A 19,944-nucleotide genomic window follows, 5' to 3' on the forward strand; every position below is an offset into this window, starting at 1 on the left:
GTTTGATGATAAGGTTTTGCATTTTATCCATCAGTGAAAAGATGATTCAAAAATCAAAATAAAACCATATGTGCATTAGAAAATGTAAGCCACACATCAAGTCATGTCCTTAAAATGGCGGATAAAATAAATGAAAAACTACTGTTCCCTTTGAAAATCCTACAAGCCCAAGAAACTGTAACAGATTGAGACAAATGCGAGGCGAATCCCTGCAAACACGCTGTTTTATATCAGCTGTGTTCTCCAGGGTTCTATCCTCAGACACCTGCTTTTTTTTTTATCGAGCGATCCCGGCTGGTGTCACAGTGTTTGTTGTGTTACAAAGTAAAAGACAAGACAATCAAATGCTTCATGCAAAGAACTGTGAAAAGTTCTCAAAACATAAATTGTTCAAAAGCAGCTGACAAAACACAACATAAAATATTCTGACATTCATACAGTACATCCACTTTATTTTTTTTTTTAAATATCACCAACACATTGTTGTGTTTGATTTGAGTTCAGAAAAAATATAAATAATTCAGGAATAAGAAATCAATTTTAGATGATTGTGCATCATTTAGCACAAGGTAGTGAGTCGGGGTACGTCTTTATAATTTCATTTAGTTTGTGTAAATGTGTTCATGAGAACACTGAAGAGTTAACTGGCACTGTTTCCAACTGCACAAATCATTTGAGATGTACTTATATTTATTTCAGTACACATTTCTAATCATGTACTGATGTGTAAAGAGACATTTAGTGACGATTCGACCATGTCTGTACCAGATAAATGTATCTGAGGAGTTTGGGGCAGAAGCTTTACGTGTCCTGAACCTCAAACCTTCTGAGTGAAGTTCTCGGGGAAAACGCCTTTGGCTGAAATATCTTTGTTCTGCAACCAGTGAGACTCCTTCACGCCCATGAGCCAGCCGTCATCCTACAGAGAGACAAAATACTAATGAACTTTTATTGCTTTAAAAAAAAAAATTCTTCAGATAAATGAGTAACTAATAAGTAAACAAGAATTTAAAATTATATAAAAATAAAATAGTATTTTTGTATGCTTATTAAGCAAATGATAAGATGTGATATGATATGATACTATAAAAAAGGAACCGATATGATAAAACAATATGAAATAAGATATGATAGAAAACGATAAGATAAGATAGAACAAGATAAAATAAGATAAGATCAAATAAGATACGATACAATACAATAAAAAAAAGATTACTTAAGATACAAAATGATAAGACAAAATAAGATAAATAAGATAATAAACAAAAATCGATAGGTAGAAGAACGTGTACCTGTTCTTCTGGGTTGTCAAAGGCCAAAGCGAGCACCATATCTCCTGTCTTTAGTTCCAGCTCATCACCGTCAGTGGCAGCGTAGTCATGTATCGCTTTTACCTGCAGCACAAATAAAGGTTCTCCATGTTTTACTCAATGGTTCTCAATAAGGCTGAGTTAATAATAATGACAATAACTTCCACATGCTAATGGAGGATAAGCAGAACGTGGTCTAACCTTGTAGAGGAACCCTGGAGGGAGTTCAACATCTGAGCCGTTGGTCACAGAACTCTGTATCAAAACATGAGAACAAAAAGATCCGCTGTTCTATTTAAAGGTTTCACAGATATTGTTCATGTAGTCCGTACTCCCTTAGAAATAAAAGGCGCTGACTAGAACCATAAATAGTTTTTCAGCTTGTCCAAATAGGAGAACCCCTTCAAAGTGTTCTTTGTTTAATGAAGCACAAGTTGAAAACAGGAAGAGGAAAGTGTGAGACACATGAGGGGTTTTCGTGACCCGCAGAGGCCCCACCTGGCTCCCTCTCCACCTGACCCTACCTGGACCTCTCCGTCATCGCCCCAGCCACCCTGTCCCACTTGGGCGCCATCGTTGTCCCAGTTCGGCTCGGAGTACGACTGAGCAGCGTACGCTCCGTCGTCGTTCCAGCTCTCCTGACCCGTCTCTGCGTCGTCCCAGCTGGGCTGCGAGTAGCTCTGGGCGTAGCTCTGTGTGCCGCCTTCATCATAATCCCAGCCACTCTGGGCTTCATCTGGGTACTGGTCGTCTTCATGCTGGGGCTCCTGTTCTACGGTCTCTTCTTGCTACAGAAGGTCGGGGTTTTGGAGTTTTGGTTTAGGATTGTTGTGGCGGGTTTGAAGGCAAAAGGAAGGTCAGGTGGAGGGATGGGAGAGGCCGGAGGAGGATTGGGTTCGAAGTGTACAATAAAGGTAATGACACAGGATTGTGCAGGGTATCATAGGACCAAACGAAGGAAGAGTTGATGAAAAACATGCAGTTTGAGAATTATTCCACCATCAACAGACCATAAATATGGAAAAATACAGAAAGAAGAGTAGCTGTGGTAGTTTTAAGATGAGAGCAAACTAGTAAATGCATCCATCTTCCTGATTCCTCACGCTTACCCATGAGTCCCATGATGGTGCCTTCCATGCAGCAGTAAGAGACAAGACAAGTTGTAAGATACATTTTATCAATCTGATCAGTTGTTTAGTATTAAGTAAAACAGACATTTGCATGCAGAATGAGTGTGAATGGGCATGCACATACAAAACCATGCAGTGGATCTGTTCAAGTTAAAAGAAAACAAAAACATGGGCATAATTTCCTGATTGAACACACACACACACACACACACACACACACACACACACACACACACACACACACACACACACACACACACACACACACACGCACACGCACACACACACTGTAACATTCTGGTTTTCATCATGTTATTTCCTGTTTTATTTTTTAATGCTACCTCTTGTCTTTTCAGTTTCCTGTGTTTTCCCGCCTCTCATCAACCACACCTGAGGCCACTCACTCACCTGCCCCTGATTACCATCCCTGTGTATTTATACCCCCACCAGCTCCACATGTCTCTGCCAGATTGTCTTTGTTGTCTGTGATGCTGCTTCTAGCTTTGCTGTGTTAGGCTTCATGGTTTCATTTGGACTTCGCCTGTTTATGGGGTTTTAGTTTTGTGCCTTTTTTCCTGTCTGTTTTTGTTTGCCTTTTTTGGACTCTAGTAAAGACAGTGATTTTTATTTCAACCTCACTCTGTGTGTCCTCTGCACCTGAGTCTCAACCTTCCAGAGTTGTTACACACACACACACACTCAGTCCAATATTTCATCAGCCCAAGATGACAGAGCCTGTTTACATGCAGTCTGAAAATAGTGAATTTAAAGACTTTTAAGGACTTTTAAAAAGCATAGTGTAAGTCTTTTTTAATAAACACAAACTGCACCTTTAGGAATTCAAAATCCAAACAAAATTGCATGTAAAAAACAATTTTTTTATAACTCTCCCACCCACCTGGGGAGCTGCAAATGTGACGGGCTGTAATACCTCCACATCCCAATCCAGCAGGTTCACCCCTGACCAGGGCTCACACTGCCACACACACACACGTACACACACACACACACACACACAAAGTATCTTATCATAATTATATATGCATTGAGCAGATTGATATTTGGTTGTACCAATATTTCCTCAGATTTCACTTATGGCACGCCACAGTCCCAGAGAAGCACATCAGACTCTAATCTGGCGAGTTTGTCTAACTGGACTTCCTGTTCAAACCAGCCTGTAGTCATTTATAAACGTCCAGACTGAAACTGTTTTTTTTGTTCATCTTGAATTATCATTCCTCTGCAGGTGACTACAGTCATGCAGAAGGATGTTTTTAAAGGAATAATCTGTCTGACCTGCTGTGTCGTTGTGGTGGTGGAGTCTGTGTTGGTGCTAGGCCCCGAGGCCTCGTCCTCGTACGGGTCGACGGGCTGCTGTCTCTGGTCCGGAGACGGCGTCAGTCGGGGCGGAGGCCGACTGGGAGGTGGCCCGGGCCTCTGCACCACCAGGAGGGTTAAATCAAAACCACACAGCACAGACATGCACACATGCAAAAGACAGTGAGGGAGACAGAAACATGTTAGTACACACATAAAGACGGATGGTTGAGTTCCTGTGAAGCAGTCCATTAGTCCATCTTGGGTTTCCTGTTGTTCTCCTTTGAGTTTTGCTAATCTCCTCTTGTTTGATTTGGTTCCTTCGGGTGTTTTGTGCAGTGAAGCTGCTCCGTTTTATCCTTCCATATTCATCAACACCACTCCCATGTTGTAAATTCATCAAGATTTTTTTCCACCTCCACTCAGAAATCTACTTCCCCAAGTCCATTTTTACTCACCTCAATACAAATAACTTTATTTATTAGTGGTTATCAAATTACAACAAAAAGTTAATTGCCATAACTATTCAGTATTGATAAATCTGCTGATTATTTTCTAATTGATTAATCATTTGGCTGGTAAATGTCCAAAACTGTCAAAGCATTTTCTGATATTCTTTAACAAAACAATTGGCGATTATGTCTCTGTAAATCATATCAGCTCTGGTTTTAGTTTTTGGAATTAGAGTTGTATATTAATGTGGACGTGTTCAGTTGTTTTTACCTTTGGTGGTGAGCTGGCTGAGTCGCTGTGGTTGGCTTCCTCACTGAGAAAAAGAGAAACAGAAGAGACAGGAGAAAGAAGGGAGGAAGAAAAGGGAAAAAGATGGATATGAGCATGAAAATATGGACAAAGACATCATGAAGCACAGACGATGAAGAATCATCACACATGCAGTTCTCAGCTTCGTCCACATGAAGGTGACAAAAAGCTTTAAACAAACATCGACTGTCTGTTAGCAGGTTAACCTGCAGAGCAAAACATGCACATGACAACATACTGAGTGTTACACATGAATTATAAAAACAAAACAGGTTACAGGGTTAAATCCTGCAGAGCTGCAAAAAAGACTTTGAAGCTTCCACCTGACGTCTGAAGGTGCAATAATGCTTTCCTGTCTTATGCTAGTGCTTTCAGGTAAAACAGTAAAGCAAACTGCAACATATACTTGATGATGAACTGAAAAAAAACAAAAAAAAATTGTATAAAAATAGTGCATTGCAACTCCTGCATGCATTAAAGCAGAGGCGTAAATAAAAATGGTGCCATTTGCGATACACACACCTCCACCTCCACCTCCACCCAAAGACCAAACTCAAACTTACAAGGCAACTCAAACTTTAAAAAGTTTTACCAACTAATACTGTTTTATTGAGATAATCTATTTTTCTTCTTTAGATAAACTTGAACCTTCAAATTTTAGAAACCAAAAATGTGTATTTCAAAAATTGTAAACTGAATTGGTAGTGAAATAATGGTTGAGAGGATGGTTCTAAAACTCAAAGATTTAATTTAATCTAAAGACTAAACATAAATTATCATGACAGAAGACTGAAAGTCATCAAAACTTTGTTTAATTTATTTTAAAACCTTTGAGTTTAACACAAAAACTCAAATTTTTTTAAGTTTTCACATTTATTACAATTAATTAATGTTAGGATTTGGTTTTAAAGTGGATCTTATCAAATTATAACTTGTTTAGTCACAGTGTTATAACTTTACAAATCTCAGCTGTTTATCTCTACTTACACTCATAAATATTGTAAAAAAAAAAAAAAAAAGTCTTTTAGCATGTTAAATATCCTCAGCTTCACATCAGCTGCAGTTTAAATCATGTTATTGCCAGAAACAAGCAATCAGTTAATTATTTAATAGATAAAAAATGAAGCGAAGCGTTTCATGCTCAGCCTGTTTGAGGCTCAAACGAGGATTAAAGTGCAGCACATTTTACCTCTTGGCAGCGTCTCCACTCTTTGCTGCTGCAGAACCACCTTTTCTGCAGTAGGGGGCGTTGTGAGGGACGTTACTCTCATTTGTTCTACATATTGTTTAAAATTAAAAAAATCTAAAAAAGAAAAAGAAACTCTGTTGTGTTCACTTACTTGAGCTGCCGCTGCTCTTCCAGTTTGGTCATGATGTCGTTCAGGTTTTGGCTGAGCTGAAGACACAAAGACACACACACACTCATCAATACATCAGCTGATCAGTTCTATTGGTTCTGATCAATCACATGTGAACAGTGTGACTCACTTTGCTCATTTCCCTGTGGAACTTCTCCTGTTGACCTGCCAGACCCTGGAATGTGTTAACATAGATGCCAACACGACTGCACACACACACACACACACACACACACACACACACACACACACACACACGCACACACACACACACACACACACACACACACACACACACACACACACAGAGCAGTTTTTAAACATTTGGATCGACCATCGTTAAGTCAAAATCAATGTTTAAAATGTTTTCATTGCATTTGTTTTGTGCTTTATATCACCTATACATCAGTATTTGGCCTAACAATGAAAAAATGTTGTTTTCAACACTTTGGGCTTCACTGGGCGCTTCGATTTCCTCCAGCATATTAGGGATAATACTCAAGTAATCCTTTCTTTCATAGGAACCTCAGGGGGACAAAGTAACTAAGCTCATCGAGATGGGACCCCACCCTGAGTCTCGCCCTCAGGTCTCATCTCTCGCCTCGACCTTGTCATCCCTGGGAGACCAACTCAAGCAAGAATACCACATTTACTGTATTCCCTGCCATCATGTCTGCAACAAGTGCTTCCTTAACTTAACCCTTAACCCTTGACTTAAAATATTCTGTAGAAGAAAAAAGTGTCTCACTTGTCGAACAGTACTGGAAGCTCGTCTTGTAACTCCACGTTCAGCTCCTCAAAGATCTTCTGAGCTCGACCCAGCTCCTCCTCTGCCTGCACACACACACACACACACACACACACACACACACACACACACACACACACACACACACACAGAATAATAATATATCTGTACTATGTGTGTCTGTGATAAAAATGAAAAATTATGAAAGAGGTTTTCATGAGCACACGCACATGCAGACAAACATACAGGGTTTAATAACCACAGACATGTGAATGCTAAGAGCATTCAAATGACAGAGGTCTGAATAAAATGTAAATAAAAGGGTGTTTCTGTCAAATGTACCAATAACTACATGACATAAAAACAATGTAAACATGAGTTTGGATTGGGAATCAAATTGTAGTGAGGCTCTATACACATGATCAGCAGCAGTGAAATAATCATATCAGTCAGGAAAACATTTTCATGCACTGCAACTGCAGCCATGCTGGCTGCTCTGTGGGGTTGTATTTATGGTGCGTTCCATTTAGCTCAGAGGTTTGAAGTCAAAGTTGGAAAAAAAAACTTTTTGTGCTTGATAACAAGGCTGTCTGCAGCATTTCAGTCTGGACCAAAGTTGTTAACAGAACATCTGACACTACCATCCTCAGAGCCACACTGCTAATGCTAATAATAACTCGCCCAAATGGACAGAAAGTTGGATTTACAAACACTCTTAACAGGTTGCCACCGCTCTGATCATGTTTAGAGAGCGTGAGGAGGAACAGGCTCACAGATTTGGGGTGAGGAGGGGGGAGTCAGTGATGAACCAGAGTTTCACCTGGTTGTAGGAGAGGTTAGTCTGAGCCACCTGGTGGGCTGATATCAAACCCTGAGCCCAGCTGGGAGCCGCCATCTCCAACAGGGCTGCTGGCTAACCACACACGCCATGCAAGAGAGGAAGAGGAGGAAGAGGAAGAGGGAGAGAAGAGACCAGAGAAGGGACGGAAAGAAGAGAGAAAAAGAAGACAAAAGGCAAACAAGAACAATTCAAGACAAACGCAAACATGTTAATAATTAGCATTTAGTAATCGATCTGTTTTAATGATCATAACAAGGGTTAGTTAGCTAACAAATAACAAAAGACAATGCAGGTTTTGACTTAAGGTGGTATGAGTGGTGGTATGTATATGCATATGAAAATATGCAATGAGAAACTTATACCACCTTAAGCCAAAAACTCTGAACTCTTCCTTTAAAACTTCAGTATAAGCAGCAGAACATGCTCAAATACACACAAACAATAATTCATCAGTCTACATATATGTGTGCGCACACACACACACACACACACACACTCGTGGTTACCTTGGCGATCTTGGCCTCGTCCTTCTTCTTTCCTTTCTGTAAGGAGGAGAAGTGATGCCTGGCACTGTCGAAGTCCACCATCTTCCTGTCGCGCTTCGCTATACGAGCCTGAAGCAGAGTTCAGGTTAAAAAGCTTTTAACGTCTCTGCTATGAATTTGACATTTTTTACATCATGACTGCAGCTGGAGGCTGGAAGGGACACCCACTGACACTGACCGCCACCCTGCCCTGTGCACACTACATGCTCAGAAGGTTGCAGTGGATTTTTATTCAGAAAATCCTTCTTAACTTATCTGTTATGAAATAAAAACAAAATACAGAACCATACACACCTTAATGTCAGGGAACTGAGCCAGGTACGTGTCCATACCAGAGACAGATTTGTCCGTGATGCTCTGGTGGTAATCTAACCACAGAGTGTCTGTGTCCTGAAACACACACACACACACACACACACACATTTTACATCATAATAAAAAAACTGATTAAAACTTACTTTTCCTGTTGAAATGAAGGACATCTAATAAGCTCTATTCTATTTTTTATCTAATTCTACATTAGCTATTATTTTCCCTACATTCTACTTAATTAAAAAAATATGTTGTCACAATACTACAACGTAAAACTACTCTTTTGACAGTAAATCTCTGTTTTATAATCTAAATATCACTCTCTCCAAATAGACCAAACTCCATTGACAAAATTGTGACACAGAAGTCACAAAATAACACAAACAAACGAAGCAATCATGGCACTGACAGGCCAGCAACTCCTGTCTTTTGTGAGCTTGGTTTGTTTGGAGGTAGTGATCTTTGGTTGATTTGACAGCGGTTTCCCATCAGAAAAGTCTGTCTGACAGCAAGGTAAAGGAGTGAAAATATAATAAATATAGCGCACACTTGAACTGATACAGATTTTTTCAGGTTTTCTTGCTGACCCTGTCCACAGCAGCATGTTGTGTTACTCCTGCTGCCTCTCCAAACTGAATTACGTCATACAACCCCACTTTAAAAAATCCAAACTATCCTATCAATAATCTAAATCTGCAAAGTAACATCAGCAATTACATTTAGTGGAGTAGAGTATCATATAATGGAAAAACTCAAATAAAGTACCTATAAATTGTACTTGTTGTTCTGCTGACAACAAACGACTCAATACTCAATAATCAGCTGATATTTCTTTTTTCTGATGCTCGACATTTTTAAGAGATCAGGGTTTATTATAGACGAATGTTCTGCTCTAAAACGAACCACTACTTCTTGTTCTACTGCAGAACTGAATCTGCCTGTTTTACCTCGAGGTTATTGTCCATCTCCTTCTCTATCATCTCCTTCAGGAAGGAAGGAGAGATGCATGCAGGTCAGAGACACAGAGAGAGTTAGCAGGAAGAAAAAGAAGGAAAACACACAGGAGACTGAAAGAAAGAAAGGAAGAGTGACTCTACCTGAAGTCAATAATGTGCTTTAATTTAAGTATCTCAGATTTTTTAGCCCACAATGTTTATCATGACAATTTCTTTTCTTTTCTTTTTATATTCCATTTTCCTTAACTGTCCTCAATATCTACAAATGAGCACAGATGAATTTTTAAAAAGCTAAATCATCATCAGACAATAGCCGATGTGTATGAAGTCATAGCAGTGCCATAAAAAGAATTAATCTGTAAAAGTTTGATTTATTCAGGTTGATTCAACTTAAAATTTGAAGGAAGGCTTTTTTCAGTTAAATATTTTTTTACAGCGCACCAGCTAAAGAACCCTCACTGTTATAATTTTGGGATTTGAAACAAACAGGTCAAGTTGAAAGCAGCTGAGGTGGAAGCAGAGAAAGGCAGAAGAAGAAGAAAGAAAAAGTAAATATAACACTTTTTTTTGTTTAGTTTTGTTTGTCAGTCTCCAGGTCTCACCTCCACCAGTGTGTCCATCTCCTCTTTTCCAAACCACTCAGGTTCGTACATGTCGGCGAGACAATCTTGAAGCCGCCGCGACGCGTCGTGCATCGCTGAAGCACAAACAGAAAAACACACCGTCACAAACAAGAAGAACAAAAATTAAACCAGTTAACAGTATAAAATTATCTCTAGTGCAGGCAGCTACAATATTCAAATTTAAAAAAGAAATCAACATTAGTTTAAGTGTACACTATATTTATATTATTTTCACTGCTTTATCATGCTGTCAGACAGACTTTCTGACAGGAAAATACTGAATATCTTCTCTCCAGACCAACCAAACTCCACTGACAAAATCAGCAATTTAACCTCACAGAACACAGCAGTTGTTGCTACGTCTGCCTCCATCTGTTACTCTGTGTGTTATTGTGTGACTTCTGTGAATAAAACACAGTAACACAAAGAAACAAACTGACTGAGGCAGATGAGCAGATCATTGACTCCTGTCCTTCGAGTGGTAAAATATATGATGTGTGATTGTTGCTGCTGACCCTGTCCACAGGTCAGTAATACACTGATTATAGATAAATACCTCATACAACCTCACAGCAAAGACCCCAAACTATCCCTTTAAGTATGATTTTGAATGAAATGGTTTTATTGTTTCTCATCAAAACTCACTTTTGACTGCTGCCAGGTAGGCTTTCAGGTCTTTCTGCAGCTTGGTGCCTTCAGTCTGAGAGAAAACAACAGAAAAGTTTGATTATTATATAATAAAGAACTGAAGAGATTTAAAAAATAAACCAAAATAGATGTCAGTGTCATTTTAGGCTGATTAAAAGATACTTTAAGTGAAACAAAATCATATAAAACTTGTGAATCTGCATATGACATAAAAAAAAGGTGTAAAAGGTTTCCATGGTTACCATCTGCTTGTTGAAGTTGGCCACCATCTCCTCAAAGGCAGCATCTCTGGTCTCATCTGCTTTACCGAGCTTCTGCATGACCTGCAGAGTACACCATCAATCATCAATCATCAATCTATCAATCGATCTGTGTGCGTTATTTCAGCTGTGTTGTTTTCTTGATTAATTGATTAATTGTTTGGTCCATAAGATGTCAGAAAATGGTGAAAAATTAATCCTGTCACAATCTTGTCAATTGAAAAATTGGTCCAAACACCTATTTTACCTTTTTTCCAACTAGTCAATCTGGTGATACATTTTCCAATAATCAATTAATTGTTGGGTCCATAAAATGTCAGAAAACAATGATTATCAATTCTTGTCACTTTCAACAAACATTTTTCTTTAGATATTTTTTTAAAAAGTTTCCTCTTTTTTTGTTATTGTTAATTAACAATTAACAACAACTTCTTGTCTTCTTGTATTGCTTTATAAAAACTTTCTTCCAGTCAACATAAATAAAACGATGATTTTCAGGAAGGATCAGAGAAAAAAGGAGAAATCAAGACATTTGTCTCGTTGTTGTGAGTCGAACAACAAGGTCACCGTTAATCTGATCTGACTGAGCCTCCAACACCAACATCACCACCACCTGCTGCTCTAATCCTGTGACGGATACACAAACCGCCATCAACACGGAGACGGGGACTTCCCCACTGCTGCAACACACACACACACACACACACACACACACACACACACACACACACACACACACACACACACACACACACACACAGAGTCAGGTGTGAAACACAGTGAGTTAAAGTTCTTCATTGAATAACTGTTGAAGTAAAAGTACAGAATCAGATAAATGTACTTCAAGTCCTGATTGTTGGAAACTGTCAGAGAGACACATGCTGCCGTCCCTGATCAGAGACGTCCCTCGTTATTTCAGTGAGACGATACCAAGACACATAGTTCATTGTTCGGTACATCTCTGTGTATCTCTGTCTTGCTGGAGTCAGGATGAGGTTAGCTTAGCTTAGCATGAGACTGGAAGGCAGAGAACATCTTTAAACTTTAAATCATGACTGCCACTACATTACAAATACTCAGATTACTGTAATTAAGCTGTTTTTTGGGTCATTTTTTCATTATTTCATATATTTTCTATAGCCTAGTTTTATTTTTTGTTTTTCAATTATTTATTTACATGATTTATTATTTATGATATTATTATTATTTATTTTTTCTTCTTTTACTATATTTTCTGCATTCATCTATATTTCTTTATTTTTAGATTATTATATTACATGGAGTTTCAGTTGGGAATAATCGTGTAAAAGTCTGTAAAAGTGCAGGTAGAAGTTCAGGTAGAAAACTGAAACTCTTCATTGGCGTTCGGATCATTTCATCAGTTGTTTCTGTTAAAATGTGGCTCTATATTTGGACGACACACCTGGTGTCTCCTTCACAGCCCTCTGTGTCTGTCGGCTCATTGTGAATCAAACGTCTCGTGCTGCATTCAGGTGCCGCCTGTAAAGTCTGGAAAGATCATGTGACGCTGCTGCAGTCACCTGTGTGCTCATGTGTGGAAGGAAAACGTCTCTTCGACTGTAAACTCAGGTATAAAGTGACATACCTGAGTGTGTAACACTGTGTGTGTGTGTGTGTGGGTGTGTGTATATGTGGGTGTTCAGTTTCACTCCCTAAAAATACACACGCGCGCACACACACACACACACACACACAGGGCAGTTTGTGGGGTATTAAGAGCGATGAGGAGGAGGCCCAGCAGAGCTATAGATAGATACACACCCCTATACACACACACACACACACACACACACACACACACACACACACACACATCTGAGCCCCGCCCACAGCACTGAGGCATGCTGGGAGTCCTGGGGAGGAGGGAGGAGGGGGGACAGGTGTGGAGCAGGGTGCCTTCGAGGTTTGATAACTGTGGATTCAAATTACTAGAGAGAGTTATAAAGATACAGCTGGGGAATGTAACTAAGTACAGTTACTTAAGTACTGTACTCGAGTACAAATTTGAGGTACTTGTGTTGTACTTTTCATGCAGCTTTCTACTTCTCACTACATGTACTTATATATCGTACAAACCAAACTATCTCTGCATTAATTCTTCTGTTTGCAACATCACAACTTCCTGGAGAGACTTATTTATTCTTATTATACATCAAATTCTGTGAATCCAAACTAACCTTTTTAAACACTAAAGTCTCACAATAACACAAACAAACTGACAGATGGAGGCAGCAGGAGACCAACAACTCCTGTTTTCTGTGAGGTTAAATTACTGATTTTTTCAGTAGAGTTTGGTTGGTTTGGGCAGAGCGATATTTGTCTTATAGAACAGTAGTTTCTCGTCTTGGCACATTATGTTTATGTTTGATATTTTTTATTTGTGTGTGTAGATTAGTTTGCAGAGTTAAGGCGGTCTGATGAGGAGGGGGGTCAGTGTCACTGGGTCCTGCCTCTTTGACTCGTAGCACAATTCTGGGTCTGTAGCTGCTGTCTAAAGGCCACCATCCTGCCCCTTTCCTCCCTTTTCCGTCACCACACTCATCCGGATTCCACTGGGGGGGATTTTCCCAGCATGCTCTGCAGCACAGCTGACCAGTTCATGAGCGGGTGACATTACATCACTATGACAACCATGGTGGCACCAGGAGAGGCTCGGGATTATTGTGTCAGCTGGTGTGAATCAAATTATTACTGACAGGGAAATCAAATATGGCCGCTCTCTCCTCTGGTGTGGAAATTTTTTTTTGAAGGCTTGAGTCCTTTTGTTAAACTAACTCAAAGATTTGAAAAGGTGCGTGCATGTTTCAAACCTGCTCAAGCTCTCTGTTTTGGTTCTTACTCAACTCTAACAACCAAGTGAGACAGTAAAATGTACAGTTCATCATCATCACTTCATCTCCATGACGACATGGTGCATGGTCTAAAGTGTATGTCACAGGTGCATTTAGGGCGCAAAGGAGTTGTATTTGGTCTCTTAATTACACAGGTGTGTTTTGGGTGTCAAATAAATGAAAACATCATCTCCCATCCCCTTTAAGAGAGCCACATTTTTAGTTTTACTACTAAAATGTTAACAGTATTTTCTGCAGTGAAATTACTGTGTACATTGAAACATTACACATCTTTCAGTTTAATGCGTGCAATAATGTCTTTACAGCAAATACTGTTAATATTTAGCATCAAAACTACAAACTATGGCTATCACTTGAGAGGACAGAGGAGACTCCCCAGAGGAAATCATTTTTAGATAGATCTGATGGACGTCAGGATTTATACACTGCAGATCCTGTTGGATTTAAACAATCAATGAAGTTACAGATGTTGTGCATAAATGTGCAATCATGTGTTTTATAAATCAGAATATTCATTTGTATGACTCCATGAACTAACTGCAGGGTCCTAGATGCAGAAGCAGGAAATTCTGCACTGTGACTTTAGTTTTTGTCGGTCAGTGGTTCAGTCATTTTGTTCCTGCCTCCTCACTGGACAGGACCGACGCTGCAGTGTAAAAACATGAAGTGAGTGAGTGTGTAGCTGGATGAGGTGGAGGGTGGAGGGCGGCGTGCCAGCAGACAGACAGCTGAAGCCGATGCTCCCTCCCCTCCTCCACCTCAGCCGGCCTTCAGAGGGAAGATGATACTCTGACCTTCCTCTTTACTCGCAGAGCTGCAGCTCAACGGTTCAGTATCACCTCAAAGTCTGTCAGAACGGCCTCCACATGCTGACTTTTGTTGCATTTGAAGACTCGAGAGTGAAAATCATATTTTTCTACATCCTGCAGATTAACTTCCTCAAGATAAACATCCAGGAAAGGGAAGAAACTTTAAATTCTCTGTCACAATTCCTGGATTTCAAGGCTAATGTTGGTCAGAGCAAAGACAAAGATGAAGATTTTCACCTTTACCTTGCTGACAGGAAACTGCTTTTATATAAGCCAAAAATCACTCTCTCTGAACCAACCAAACTCCACTGGCAAAATCAGCAAGTTTACCTCACAGAACACAGGAGTTGTTGGTCTACTGCTGCCTCCATCTGTTAGTTTGTTTGTGTTATTTTGTGATTTTGAAGTAACCCTTTAAAATGCTGAATTCATAAAATAATACATACAAACAAACAGATCAAGGCAGCTGAAGACCAGGAACTCATGTGTTCTGTGACATAAAATTACAGATTTTGCTCATGGAGTTTGACTAATTGAGAAAGAGTGATATTTGACTTATATAATGGTGGTTTTGCTGTTTGAAAAGTCTGTCTGACCGCAAGATAAAGTGGTGAAAATATTCTAAATATAGCATACAGTGAAACATTGATTTTTTCACATTCTGATGTTTTTGTGAATCTTATTTTGCTGATATTTCCTGTAGAGAACAAATCAAAATTCCCTTGTTTTTTTTTTCTCCTCTGGAAAACATCAGTCAGACAGACTTTTCTAATAATCCCTCTGTGAATTTTACATGAACTATCATCTATCCATTGATTATCTAAATACTGAGAAAGCTTTGTTATGTTTGTTGGCTCTCAGTCAAAATATGTTTGCACGTTAGAATAATGAAAAGTGGGCAGACAACATCTGAATTAACCAAAACTGTGAACATTTGAGAAGATAAAATATGAATATTGTATTGATTTATCAAATAATCTGAATAATCTGATAAAAACAAACGGTGATTATGTAAAGATGGATGATTTCAGTTTGTCGAAATACATAAAATAATAAAGATGTTATTTGAAAGAAGCCAGATATGATGGTGTAACTGATGTTTTTGTGTATGAAGTTATATTTTTCAATGTTTGAGAAAGTAGAAACTAAAGATGTAACTGCAGGACCGTGTGTGGAAAAGTTAAAATGACTCGAGAGCTTCTCGACTGCAGAGTAACCTGCTGCTAAATAAACTCTCACATTAAGACAGATGGAACGTGGATGCTATTTCATTCAGCAGTGAGCTGCAGCTGCTATTTAAAGTTCATTCAAGTTGCTGCTGAAATGATCGATCGAGCTCGACAGCAGCGAGGAGAAACTCTTTGAACTTACTGTACAATGAATGTTTTTATAAAGGTCAATGTTTTGGAGAAAACCTTTAGTGTCTTTCTCTCTAAGAGTGAGAAGTTTAGATGCATATGTGTGTTTAGTGCAGAGATGGAGTCAGGTCATGGTTAGCTTAGCTTAGCACAAAGACTGGAAGCAGGGGGAAACAGCTAGCATGATCAAACATAGACAACACCGTTTCCTGTCTCAGATCACTTTGTGTTTTGTGATTTTAGGTTGGAGTTGTGGTGTTTTTTCATCCTCCAAGATTGCTTTCCCCTGAAAGCTGAAAACGGTTCACACCCCCCAACCCCAAAATCATTAGCAATTATTAGAAATTAAAATGATATTAAAACAAAAAAGGATTCAGGTTGAATTTTAGTGAAATAAAGGTCAGCATGATGACATCAGTAAACTCTTTGTAAAAACTCTGTAACTAAAAACTTTATTTCACCACTGGTCATCCACAACCCCCCCCCCCCCCCACTGCAATGATTTCCACCCTGTTTATTACACTTTATTTGTCAGATGCCCGATCAGAAAAATACTGGACCTCAGTTTCAAAAGGAGCTGTGATGCATATTAATTTAATCCCTATTTCAACCATTTCTTTGAACTCTACAGTCAGTATTTTTACTTATACGTACAGTTTTGGTACTTTAAGTATATTTGATGTTTGATCTTTTGATGTTTGTAGGATCTCTCCACAGTGCTGCACAATTCCTTCGACTTATTTTAGACAATATAACTTTACAGATTTTCAAAGAAGGAGCCTGGATGTGAAGCACAGGAGAAAAATGTGCAGCTGCCACGAGGAATGAGCAGATACTCATCAGAGGAGTGTCGAGGACGGAGGGGGTCACACTTACAAGCGTCCATTAACAGCTCTGAGTCTTTTTTCTTTTTTAGGTGTTTAAACTGGAAACACACGCAGCAGAAAGACCAACAATCTGAGAACAATGAGTGTTTTAAATATGAAATGTGTGTGTCTGAGTGACTGGCGGCACTCCTGGTGTGGTACTGAGGTGATTAGAGGTAAAACCTCCGCAGGCTTAAGCAACAAGAGTGATTAGGACAGACAATAATAACTCAGAGACAGAGAGCTGGACACAGACTGTTGATCAGGTTTCATTCTGTCACTTTTAAAGCTCCTCCTGCGCTCTGCTACTCAATTTATAACTTCAATTTTATTCTGAAGTCACTGGTTAGTTTGCAAATAACTTTAACTTTAATTAAATAAGTCTTAGAGATTTTTTTTTCCTGTATTTTTCTTTTTTTCTTCTTACTTTCACCATCAGACAGCTTTTTCTGACAGGAAACCATGTTTATATGAGCCAAATATCACTTTCTGTAAACCAACCAAACTCCATTAACAAAATTAGCAACTTTATCCTGCAGAACACAGGCATTTCTACTACTGCTGCTGCTCTTTTAGTTTGTTTGTGTGATTTTGTGACTTCTGTGAGTTTGACATTTTAAAACACCAAAGTGTCCAGGTTTGACCCTAGTTTTGAGGTTGAGGTCAATCTAAATCTTAGGGGGATTTTAAATCTTAAAAACTACTTGAACCGTGCAGAATATCCATTAAAAGCGCCCTGTATTAATTATAGCCTACCATGGTTGTTATTAAAGGGTAAACTGAAGGGGTTTTAAGGTCAAATTTAAGGGATTTGGTTTTGTTTTGATGGCTGGACACTTAAGGGACACATGATTTTCCCTTAATTTACAGATTAATTTGAAAATAGTCATTTTAAGGTATTATTAACATGTTTACTGTGCCGTCTTTCAGTTTTTTAAAAACACTCTTACAATCCTTAATGAACTTTAATTGAGAAATGTTACAGGATTGACTCCAGTTTTGAGCTTTTTGAGCTTTAAGGTAAAATGGAAAAGGATTTAATTTCATAGTAACACTTAATTTACAGATTCATTTGACATTATTATCTTAAGGCATTATTGATTGGTTTTCTGTGCCAATCTAAGGGTTTTTAAAACACCTTTAAGTTGAAGTGCAAATTCAAGGTGGTCTTGTTTCTTATTCATTTTTTAAGGGTGAGGTTAATTTAAAAATTCAAGGGGTTTTTACCTCTTAAAACTGTGCAGAATACTCATTGAAAGCACCACAATACAATCTGTTCATTTCTAAATTTAAAGGGTTTAAAAGTCAAACTTAAGGGATGTTATACACTTAAGAGGCAGATTTTTTCCCCTTAATTTACAGATTAATTGAACCCCTTATCACTGTTTTAAGGGCTTTCTTAAAAACAGGTTTTCTGCAGTTTTAGTGGTTTTAAAACAACTTTTACTTAAAGTTCATGCAGGGTTGACCCCAGTTTTATGGTTCATTTAAATTTCTCTTAAAACTGTGCAGAACACCAGTTAATGCATTATAATAAACCTAAATTTTCACTTAATTTATAAACTGTGATATTTCACCTTTTAAAACCCCTTAAATGTGCAGAGAAACATATAAAACTCCCTTAACATATTATTATAAGGTGCATATTGAGCAGTGGTTTTGTTAAATGTCACAGGGTGGACCCTCGACATTTAGGGTTCATTTAACCCCTTAAACCCCTTCAGAACCTTGATATGTAACAGTCCACGTTAAAAAGACCCTCATTAAGTGATTATTGCTGCGTATTTGCAGGTTAAGAGTTGAGGGGTTATGTTTCACAGGGACAGGAGGACACAGTGTCCTGCCTGCCTGCCTGCCATGTGAGCCTCCGCTGGTCTGAATGAAAAGTTTACCTTCTCCTGCGCTCTGGTGAGCCTCTTCTGGACGTTGATGGCCAGTTTCCCGGCGGTGACCCCTTTCCCTGGCTCGGCCATGTCGCTCGGTGGACGGTGCGCGGCTCCCCGGCGGTGTCAGGACCACAGAAGAAGAAGAGGACAGAGTGAGAAATGTGGCTGGAGGAGACCCTTCGGTGCGTAAAAACCCCTCCGGAGGGCGACTTGGCTCTCTGCTGCGCGTAACTCTAATCCCGGTGACAGCTTCTTAAAGGTGCAATGCGTAATTTAATCCGGTTTGTGTGTGACAAAAGAAAAAAATGACAACAAAAAGGATGCAGGTGGAGTTTGGAGACAGAGCGGAGGGACAGATTCTGATATCGTCCTGCTCTCGGCTCTCACTGTTAATTGATGGAGACTTGAGCTCGATATGGAGAGATATTAGGTTTCCTTCTCAGTCATCCTCTTAAAGGCGCAGCAGGTTGTTATTATTAGCCGACATCTGTTGCACACATGCAACTGGTGCGTCGCTGTGGACTTATTTTTGCGCACGGAGCGGTTTGCGGTCAGATATGAGCGCTAAATCGGTCCTGATCCCCTCTGGAGACACAAATTCATCTCACATCCAGGATGCTACACACTGACAGACACACTGCAGAGCTCACCTGTCTGTCAAACAGGAAGCAGGTAACAAGTTACATGTCACAGGTCAGTCATCAGGCGTACAAATGAGACGACACACAGCTCATTTCCATATAATTTAATTTCAAAAATAAATCTTTTTAATATCTCTTCTTCACCCATAATAACTTCATAAACATTATTGGATTTCTGTAAACAAATAACACTTAAATACACTCTATCATTTATTTACTCTAAAATCTCTGTTAAAGCAGTTATGTTACATGCACAACATCCCCCTGGACCCTCTGAAACCAAATCCCTTAAATTTTACCTTAAATGAATCTAAAGTCATTACAATATTTTAACTGTTTTTCAGGGCTTCTTAGGGGTAAAACACCTTTAAATTTACCAATAACTTCCCCCCTTAATTTACACATTTCACACATTTGAACAGATCAATAAATTATCACTTTAAGATGTTATTAAGGTTGGGACTTTGGTCAATGATATTTAAAGTGATTCTTACTTCAGGTATTTAAAAGGTTCGCTCCAGATTAAAGGGAATAGAACTGATAATTTATTGGATTGCATTATAATAAGGCATTTTTAATGGCACAGACTAAGGGCTTTTCAAGAGGTAAAAACCCTTAAGGTTGGCCAAAATAACACAAAAGCCATCCCTTAATTTACAGTATACCTTAAAAGTGCCTTCATTTTTCAGTTAAAAGTTTGC

At 39.0% G+C, this 19,944-nt stretch overlaps 1 protein-coding gene across 3 annotated transcripts in view; it reads right to left on the reverse strand.

The window, feature by feature from the left end:
- Positions 1-19,029, reverse strand: part of bin1b (bridging integrator 1b) — a 19,470-nt gene extending 441 nt beyond the window's left edge. Inside the window, exons 1-20 of one of the 3 annotated variants that reach the window (XM_084713768.1) lie at positions 18,609-19,029; positions 10,793-10,873; positions 10,548-10,602; positions 9,882-9,976; positions 9,271-9,306; positions 8,306-8,401; positions 7,973-8,080; positions 7,446-7,538; positions 6,626-6,711; positions 6,008-6,083; positions 5,860-5,915; positions 5,709-5,753; positions 4,482-4,523; positions 3,737-3,887; positions 3,339-3,416; positions 2,420-2,440; positions 1,835-2,098; positions 1,512-1,565; positions 1,293-1,394; positions 1-919 (exon numbers count right to left, since the gene is read on the reverse strand). The exon at positions 1-919 is cut by the window's left edge and continues 441 nt beyond it. In XM_084713768.1, the coding sequence (XP_084569894.1) occupies positions 818-919; positions 1,293-1,394; positions 1,512-1,565; positions 1,835-2,098; positions 2,420-2,440; positions 3,339-3,416; positions 3,737-3,887; positions 4,482-4,523; positions 5,709-5,753; positions 5,860-5,915; positions 6,008-6,083; positions 6,626-6,711; positions 7,446-7,538; positions 7,973-8,080; positions 8,306-8,401; positions 9,271-9,306; positions 9,882-9,976; positions 10,548-10,602; positions 10,793-10,873; positions 18,609-18,689 (1,722 nt within the window). In that variant the 5' untranslated portion in view covers positions 18,690-19,029 and the 3' untranslated portion in view covers positions 1-817. Of the gene's footprint in view, positions 920-1,292; positions 1,395-1,511; positions 1,566-1,834; positions 2,099-2,419; positions 2,441-3,338; positions 3,417-3,736; positions 3,888-4,462; positions 4,524-5,708; positions 5,754-5,859; positions 5,916-6,007; positions 6,084-6,625; positions 6,712-7,445; positions 7,539-7,972; positions 8,081-8,305; positions 8,402-9,270; positions 9,307-9,881; positions 9,977-10,547; positions 10,603-10,792; positions 10,874-18,608 lie in introns of all 3 variants that reach the window. The other 2 variants (XM_084713767.1, XM_084713769.1) reach the window with 2 other exon arrangements.
- Between the last annotated feature and the right edge of the window lie 915 nt (positions 19,030-19,944).

This window comes from Lutjanus erythropterus, chromosome 24 (assembly GCF_056507025.1).
Source record: "Lutjanus erythropterus isolate fLutEry1 chromosome 24, fLutEry1.hap2, whole genome shotgun sequence".
NCBI lineage: Eukaryota > Metazoa > Chordata > Actinopteri > Lutjaniformes > Lutjanidae > Lutjanus > Lutjanus erythropterus.